This window comes from Solanum stenotomum, chromosome 7 (genome assembly GCF_019186545.1).
Source record: "Solanum stenotomum isolate F172 chromosome 7, ASM1918654v1, whole genome shotgun sequence".
In the NCBI taxonomy this organism is placed as follows: domain Eukaryota; kingdom Viridiplantae; phylum Streptophyta; class Magnoliopsida; order Solanales; family Solanaceae; genus Solanum; species Solanum stenotomum.
The window spans coordinates 39,167,820-39,177,244 of NC_064288.1; the positions used below are offsets into that span (position 1 = coordinate 39,167,820).

The following is a 9,425-nucleotide window of genomic DNA, read 5'->3' on the forward strand; positions in this document are numbered from 1 at the left end:
TAGTAATTAAGCAATGGTAAATCGACATGCGATTCTAGGTTAATATTTAGGGGTGTTACAATGAAACTCGACGAGCCCAGGTAATTATTGGCTAATCGGTGACCAGATCGGCGATTGCGATCTAATCCGTCGAGTGGATCCTCACAACAACTGAAAGTCCTGTAAAACTCGGCGAGGTAAGTGACCATTCGGCGTGTCTCCTAGTGATTCGGAAAGCACAACTAATGTCACCGAATGGGCAAGAACTGGACGGTTATTAAAAAACCAAAGGTTTACACTTTCAAACTCTTCACTTTCCCTCACTTTTAATCCTCCCAAATTCACACCTATTTAGTATTTTCAATATTTTTGCATTCTATAAGTATTTTAGTTGTTTATTTGTGCTCGGGATTGGGATTACATTGCTGCCTAGCATTTTAATATCAATTTATTCGGTATAAGAGGTTGGTTTTCCGAATTCCGAGTTTATTTTTAACAATTTTGTACTCTTATGCAAATGATGTTATCTTGTTGAAGTGTGCTGGGCCTCTCTGATAGGATTAGGATGTTTGAATTCTTGCTCTAATTCGAATGCCTTGGCCGTATTGCTCTTAAGGTTGAAATCTCGTATTGTTATGCCTTAAAATTGATTAAATCATGTGGGGTTGCGCTTGCATGTTGATGTGTCTAGTCAGGTGAAGTCTAAGTAACCCGTAGTTGTGCCGAATGACGTAATTTTCCCAATGATAGAGTGAGTGACGTCATTTTTAAGGGAAAAAGTCGTCAATTGGACAAATTTGGCAAAACCGGGAGAAGTCTGAGTATCCCGAGGTAATGGATGTTATGGGTCTTGCTTTAATTTGACTAGTGCCTGCTTTGATTTTGTTTTCGAGGGTTGCTGGGTTGAATTCGAGAAGTTGGGTTGAAAGTAGGCACGTATGGTCAGTCGAAAAGTTGGGTCGAGCTCGCCGAACCACTCGGCAGTTCGCTGAAGTTCCCCTTTTTGCCTTTAATTTCACGCTTAATATGTTGTTGGGCTCTGTAAATTTTGGCGAGAAGCCTGAGGTCGCCGAAGGTACTCGGTGACTCGCTGAAAGGCTTCTTGATCGCCTTTTGTCTGCACCTCTGTAATCTTTTCGCACTATTACTTTCGGCGGACTAACCCTTGCTCGCCGAAAAATGTCGGCAAATCGCCAATAGACGCTTCCTATTGTCGACATGCCATCATTTTAGAACCAATCCCTTAGGTGAGCCCGATCTTGCTCACAAAAGTGATTTGGCGACTCACCGACCGGTTTGGCGAGTCTGTCTGCAACTGTTTTTCTGTGCTTTCAACTAAATTGTTTCTAACATTTTCCTGATGTTTTGCAGACATGGCTAGACCTAAAGTTGCAGATAGAAGCATGCCACCCCGAAGGAAAGAAAAGGGGATTGCAATCAATGAGGATGCAACTGAATCTAGGGGTAAGGCCACTATACTTCCCACAACCGGTGGAAAAGGCAAAGGCAAAGAGAAGGCACCTACGTCACCAGAGGTCAGCTCCGATAGTGACGGCATCTATGCCACCCACCTCACTACTTTTGAATGTGAGGGTTAGCACCAAGAACAACAGTCCGTAGCTTCTAAGGAAGTTGAACAAGTAGCAGCGCAAAAGGCAGATCTACGATCTAAAAGAATAAATTATCCTTTAAGGATTCAGGCTCCTCAGGCTACCACCCCTCCTCCAGCTCAAGAACAGGCTATAATCCTAGTTCCACCTGTGCAAGGTCCTCCCCCAAAGTCTATGAACAGATTAAAGACTGAGGGGCTCAGGACAATCATTGAAGAGAAGCGCATGTCCACTGATGGTGTGATTGATAGGTACCCCGAGATTATGAGATGTCTGATGTCTCATAAGTTCCAGATCTTCACAAACCGTGGCTCATATATTCCAAATTGGGTCCGGGAGTTCTATGCTTCTTATGGGACCTTGATACCATAGAGGAAGAAGCAAGAAACGCCATTCCAACCAGTTGATCATGTAGTTGTCCGGGGCAAGAAAGTGCTATATGACAACACTACTATTAATGAGGTCCTGGAGTGCACTAACAACATCGTTGACGCTCACCAGTATAGGATGAAGGCTAAGTTCTTTGATGAAATAAAAAGCTAGCTCGCCCCTTTCATATGTGAGGGCACTCCAAAGTGCTAGAGGTAGGGGTCCCAATAGAAATGAGGGACTTACATGTAGCTTCTAGATACTGGTTTGGCTTTATTTGCAATACTGTTATGCCGTCCCAGAATGAATCCATCCTTCGCCACTCAAAGGCAGCATGTCTTGGCGCAATCATTACATATGAGTGAATTAATTTAGGAATGATCGTCGGACAAGAGATGGCCATGAGGGCCAAGAAGTGTCAGACCTCACTGTCCTTCCCGATGTTGATCACTCAGCTATGAAGATGGGCTCAAGTCCCTAGAGATAAAACGAAGGATGTGGAAGTGATTCCCACATCCTCTCCTGATATCAAGAGGATCGAGGTAGAATATTTGAAGGATGAGGTCGAGAAGAAGAAAAAGGCAGCCCCGGTGGACTCTCCCCCGGTTGTAGACACAAACTTAGTACCTGCAGAAGCATCTTTGCCTACTCCGGCCCATGGGCCTCCAGGCACTTCTTGTGTTGTACATTCTGATATCCCTAGTTCTTCTGCTGCTGCACTACCTCCTAGACCTGCTACTGCTGTCTCTCGAGCCCTGATCACTCAGGCTTCATTACTGCAGATGGGGCAGCTTGCCGATTCTGCGGATCGTGAGCTACCAGACTCAAGGCCTTCATTCCGGGCATGATTCAGACTTCCCTAGATGATTCTGTGACACACTTTAGCACTACCATTGACGCCCTTGCGGCTAGGATAGCGGTGTGTGAGCGTGGCCAAGGGGAAACCGAGGAGGTGATAACCTTAAAGGCCGCTATTGCTATGTTGAGGTGTGACGTAGATCAACTGAAGTCCACCGACATGTCCATGAGCTTCGGGATGGTGGAGATTCCAGATGTACCAGATATGCCTCCAGCTACCGCCGAAGATGAGATTAGAGTTGAGGAAGCAGCTGATCATGAGTCTCAGGTGGAGATTGATAAGGAGATGCTCGAGGTTGCTGAAGAAGCTTCATATGAGTGCCTTACTGAGACTGAAGAGGCCATGGTAGATGTTGCTGTGTAGGATTCCTTAGCAAATACTCCCTTGGCTGCTCCTAGTGCAACTGTTGTTCCTTCTAAGGTGACTCCGGGTACTGAGGCCCGAGTCCAGACCGATGCATCGGGCACTGATGCCTAGACAGATGTAGCGATGGTGTAGACAGAATCCCCTCTTTACCTCCCTCTCTGTCCTAATTTATTTTAACTTGTGGATATTTTTGTTTGCATTTGAGGACAAATGACTTTATTTGTGGTGGAGTGAGGCCCACCTTTTGTGTGAACTTTTGTGAATATTGGTTTAGTTTATATATAAGGTTTTGAGCTGAAATTGTGTTGTGCACCACTTTTTGTGGTATGTTTGAGCTTGTGGCTCCGTGTTTTAAATTGTAAATGATTTTTGACCCTTCAAAAAATTTTGCCACCTCTTGTTTGTGTTGAATGTGGTTGTTCTTTTGCAAATTTGAGTATTGGTTTTAATCAATACCAGTGACTTAAATAGTGCTCATTATCTAAGAAAAATGAATGTGCGGCTACGATGAGGCCAAATGAAGTTGCATAGACAATATGTGAACTCTTTGCATCTCGTTGTGACTAGTCAAGTATCGAATTGAGTCTCTTGTGATGAACATTGCACACTAGCAAAAGTGTGGAGTCTTGTTTGACTATGGTGTCAATGCCTTGTGTGATGAGCTTACCGTGAACCATGTGTTATGACACCTAGAATTTGCCCCGTTGGTCCGGTTGACTAAGTGATGTGAACTCTTGAGATTATCTTAGGCGACTTTAAAGAGTGTGAACCAATTTGACATTATACCTCTTTTTGTGGCCTACCTTATGAGTGCGTGAACCCCGCTTGAGCACCCTTTGAGCCTTAATATTTTCTTGGAAGAAACTTGATGAAAACATAACCTTTCTTCATCCAATACCCATAATCATCATGATTTGTGTTATGTTTGAATAGCCAACCTAGGCCAAAAGCCTAAGTTAGGGGTGTGGTGAAAAGAGAAGGTAAATCAAGAAGTGCAAGAAAGTTCCCTTTGACCCATGGTTTTGAGAAAAATGGAACCCCTCCATACAAAAAAAAGGATGAAAAAGAAAATGAATGAATAAGTTGTGGAATAGAGTTGTGAAAATACAAAGAAGATGGAGTTTCCAACAACCCATGGAAAGTGAATAATGTGATGACTTTTGAGCACGAATGAGAATGAGGAAGAAAAAGAAAGGAAGTGTTGTTTGCACCAAATTTCATAAGGACTATAACAATTGAGCCTAAATGACCATACCTTTGCACTCAGCCCCATTACAAGCCTTGAAAATACCTTTTTTATCTTGAGTGAGCTGAAGCAAGTGTTGATTGAAAAATACGGGCAAACTTATGGGTGAAGTCATACATTGTGTTAGTCTATGTGAGTATGAGCGTTGCGTTTGATTACAGAGCTTTAAATTGTGAATCATTGTGTGCAAATATGGAATCATTCTTTGTGTGAGGGCATTTGATCACCTTTGTTGAGCTTGAACTTGCATTTGAAGCAAGTATTGTGAGCTTGCGATTTTTCGGTAATGGTGAGTCACAAATTGAGTCTTCGAGTGCACAATTGATCTTTGCATGAGTAAGTTGAGTCTTGTTGTGTGCATTCATGATTGAGTCTTATGTATCACTATTTGAGACATCCAATTTGAACTGCTGAACTTGAATTTTACTTGAGGACAACAAAAAGTTTAAGTTGGGGGTGTTGATAAGTCCACGATTTGGACTCATTTAGGGCTTTATCTTAATAGATTTAGTGTCCTCAAATGCATATTTTGTGCTAATAACTGATGTAACTCCTTGAATTTCAGGTATTTGGATTGACGAACAAAGCATGGGCACTAATGAGCAAAAAGGAACAAGGCAGCTGAAAAGACAAAGAAAAGAAGGCATGAGGATCGCCTAATCCATTGGGCGAATCGCCGAACGGCCTTGGCCTCGCCTAATGTTCCAGTGTGCCAAGCCCAAAAGGAGAAAATCAAGTAGGAGATCAAAAGGAGCAGTCGGCGAGTCGTCGAACGGTTCCGTGATGCAGAGCCATATCGCCCAAAGTTACAGAGCTTGAAGATGCTGAAGGCCAAAGCAAAAAGGGTGGATCAGCGATCCCAACTAACTGCGCCGAATTGTCCTTCGCAGCACACCTTTTGACAACTATAAATACTTGTTTAAATTTCAAGCTTAGTATCTGATCTTTTGTTGAAACATAATATTTTTTAGTTTTTGAAGTTTAGAGCGGAGAACTGAATGGAGAGACGATGTTTGCGTAATTAAGACACAATTTCCAATGCAAGTGTCTACGATCGTACATTAGTAAAGTAACCCAACCAAGGGTTGGGGTCGAGTCCCAAGGGAGCGGGCTTGAGAATTAATAGAAAAATAAAATCAAGTTCTAATTAGTCAAAGCTAAAAAAGAATTATCGAATATAAACATGTTAAATCAAAGGGGGTGACACAATAGTGTCAATTAATCATGGGAGTTTGTCACAAGTAAGTAAAAACAAGCAAAGATACGAAGTGTACTAATCAAGGAGAGGGGATTCTTGGGATATGATAGGAATACAAGTTAGACTAGATCATTGGGATATATGCTTTTGATAGTAATTTCGTTGAAAATATTTGTGAGTAGGCTAGACTATAGTGGGGGTAAGCTTAGTCTCGAACAACATACCACGAATCAAATGGGTTCCACTCGGACACCCACTTGCTGTATGAAGAACAACCTCTGCCTTAGCCCACTCACTCTCTCGAGCTGAGTGTGTGGGAGAAGGACTAGGGTTCACTCTCTCGAGCTGAACCTCATGTCGACCCACTCCCACTGCCCATCAATTTAGTAGTCTTAGTTTTACGACCTCTCTCTCGAGCAAGTCGTAAACATAAAGGTGAAATCATGTTTGCAACTACAATTTCATCAAGTTGCAACACAACTACTAAACAAAATCACATCTAAACAAAAAATAAACTATTAGCAAGCAAGACCCAATAATTAATTTAACGCATATTCACATAATCACACACCAAGAATTGGGGTTTTAGCTAGACATGTAAAAGAGAGAGAAATTTATACCAAAATAAGTTTGCATTCAAATGGGTATGAGATTTTAGTCTCAAAACAAGCCAAGAGTGAAGAATCCAGGAGACCCAAACCCAAATTGTTGGAGTTGAAACCCTTTGAACCTTCAAGTTCTTCAAAACCCTCTCCAAACTTAGAACTCAAAAATAGAACCAAAGTCTGAAAAATTACTGTTCCAAGGTAAAAAGTCAATACTATAATAATAATTCTCAACGAGTATTTATAGTTTTCAAAAATCTGTGTTGTGAAGGATCACTCGGCGAAGATAGTTGGAATCGCCAATCAACTCGGCGATCTGCCCTTTGGTCTAGTTCATCGTCGTCTTGCATTAGCCTTCAATATCATCATGTTTTGGATCATTAGGCGACATAGTACTGTTTCACAGAACTGCTCAGCGACACGCCGACTGCTCTTTTTAACTGCCAATTTGATCCTTTCCTTCAGGGCTCAGCACACTGGAACAAAAAGTGAGAATAAGACATTTTGGCGACTCGCCGTACGAGTTCGGCGATTCTCTGATATTTATTTCTTCATTCTTTCTGCTGTTTTTGTTCTTTTTTACTAAGTAGTGTCTATGCTTTCGCTCAAACTCCAAATACCTAAAACTTAAGGGTTTTCATCAGATATTGAGACAAAATATGCATTTGAGGACACTAATTCTATCAAAACATAGCCCTAAATGAGTCCAATTTGTGGACTCATCAACACCCTCAACTTAAACTTTTGCTTGTCCTTAAGCAAATTTAAGTTCAGCAATTCAAAAATGGTGTCTCGAACAGTCCTACACAAGACTCAATCATGAATGCACATAACAAGACTTAATTTACTTATGCAAAGATCAAATGTGCACTCAAAGATTCAAGCTGTGACTCACCAATATCAAAGAATCTCATGCTCACAATACTTGCTTCAAATGCAAGTTCAAGCTCAACCAAAGTGTTCAAATGCCCTCACACAAGGAATGATTCCATATTCACACACAATGGTTTACAATTTAAAGCTTTGGAATCAAATGCAACATTCATACTTAGATGAACACGATGCATACTTTCACCCATAGGTTTGTCCGTATTTTCTGATCAACATTTGTTTTAGCTCAATCAAGATCAAAAAGGTCTTTTCAAGGCTTGTAATGGGGCTGAGTGCAAAGGTATGGTCATTTAGGCTTAGTGACTTTTATCCTCATGAGATGTGGTATTCTCAACACTTCTTTTCCCCTTCTTTCATCATTTTTGCTAGTGCTCATAAGTCATCCCATTAGTCACTTCTCATGGATTTTTGGAAACCCTATTTTCTTTATATCTTCACACTTTATTCCTCAACTTTTTCATTCTTTTTCTTTTTCTTTTTCGTTCTCTTTTCTCCTTTTTGTAAATATATGGAGGGATTCCATTTTTTCAACACCATGGGTTAAAGGAGACTTTCCTTGCACTTCTTGACTTTCCCTTTTCTTTTCATCACACCCCCAACTTAGGCTTTTGGCCTAAATTGGCTATTCAATCAACCACAAATCAAGAGGATTATAGGTAGTGGATTAAGAGAGGTCTAGTTTTCATCAAGTTTCTTCCAAAGAAAGGTAAGGCTCAAGGGGTGTTCAAAAGCGGTTTACACACTCACAAGGTAGGCCACAAAAAAGCTATATATCAAATTGGCTCACACTCTTATAAGTTGCCTAAGATCATATCAAGAGATAACATGACTTAGTTGACCAGACCAATGGGGAAAATTCTAGCATTCATCATGCATAGTTCACAGGTAAGCTCATCACACTAGGCATTGACACTACAAGTCAAACAAGACTCCACACTTTTGCTAGTGTGCAATGATCATCACAAGAGACTCAATTCGACACTAGGCTAGTCATAACGAGATGTAAACAGTTCACATATTATTTATGCAACTTCATTTGGCCTCATCGTAGCCACACATTCATGTTCGCTTGATCATGAGCACTATTCAAGTTATCGGTATTGATTGGAACCGAGATTTAAATTTTGCACAAGAACATCCACATTCAACAAAAATTTGAAAGGGCCAAAATCATTTTGCAATTCAAAACAAAAGGAGCCACAAGCTCAAACATCCACAAAAACATTATTAACACAACATTATAGTTGACAACCCAAATATATACACAAAACACGATTCACGAGTAGCACACAAAAGGTGAGCCTCACCCCACCATAATTAAAAAGAATTTGTCCTCAAATGCAAATAATAAAATATCCAAAATGTAAATTAAAGAAAGACAAAAAGGGAGGTAAAGAGGGGATCGTGTCTAATCGATCGCTCCATCTATCTAGGCTTCAATGCCCGAAGTGTTGTCATTTTGACTCTGGTTTTCATTGTCTTCATTTGCCTCAGTTGCTGCAGCGATATTAGCCTTAGCCATATTGTCCAAATCGTGAGCTGCTCCAAAGGCATGTATCACATTAGTGAACCCTCGATCCCACGAAGGGACATTAAGGTCAATAGGAATCCTCCTACTAGAACTGGCTTTCTTGTTCTCACTTCTTGATTTGGGGTGATCTTTCGTCCCTGCATTTCTTCTAGAGTTTTGTGCCTTTATATGCCGGGGTGGCATATTTCTTTGTGCAACTTTTGGTCTGGACTTGTCTGCAAAGCCTTGAGATAAAGCTAGAAAATATTCAACAAGCAAACCGAAGACCATCAGCCGCAGGCAGGCTCAGTAGTCCATTCAGTGAGTCTCTGAATACTTTCGGTGAATAAAAAGGTGTTCGCCGAAAGTTACAGTGCAGAAAGGGGTAAGGGGTGCAGACAAAAGGCAAACAAAAAGACTTTCAGTGAGTCTCTGAGTGCTTTTTCCGACCTCAAGCTTCTCGCCGAAAGGTACATAAGCCACAACACATAAAGCATGATATCAAAGGCGAGGTAGGGCAACTAGGCGAACTACTGAGTGGTTCGGCGAGCTCGTCTCAGCTCGCCGAAATGACTCTTCGTGCCTATTATCAACCCAACTTCTTGAAATCAGCCCCGCAACCCTCCAAAATGCAATTTAAGTTCCTACAACACAAATCCGACTAAGACCCGTAGCATAAAAGCACTCCCAATTGCAAATTAATTTAACTTAACGCACTAGAAAGTGGAATTTCACCATTCAAGCAAGAGTTATCGATTAGAAATAGGCAGTTAAGTAGTACGATCCAATTAG

The 9,425-nt window shown here is 41.2% G+C and overlaps 1 protein-coding gene across 1 annotated transcript; it reads left to right on the forward strand.

Moving 5' to 3' along the window:
- Positions 1–2,802: 2,802 nt before the first annotated feature.
- Positions 2,803–3,180, forward strand: LOC125869884 (uncharacterized). Its single transcript, XM_049550289.1, has one exon. It carries the CDS (start codon positions 2,803–2,805, stop codon positions 3,178–3,180), a length of 378 nt encoding a protein of 125 aa, XP_049406246.1.
- Positions 3,181–9,425: the final 6,245 nt, after the last annotated feature.

Coding starts and splice junctions, on each gene's coding strand:
- LOC125869884 (XM_049550289.1), top strand. CDS start 2,803: ATGATTCAGACTTCCCTAGATGATTCTGTGACACACTTTAGCACTACC.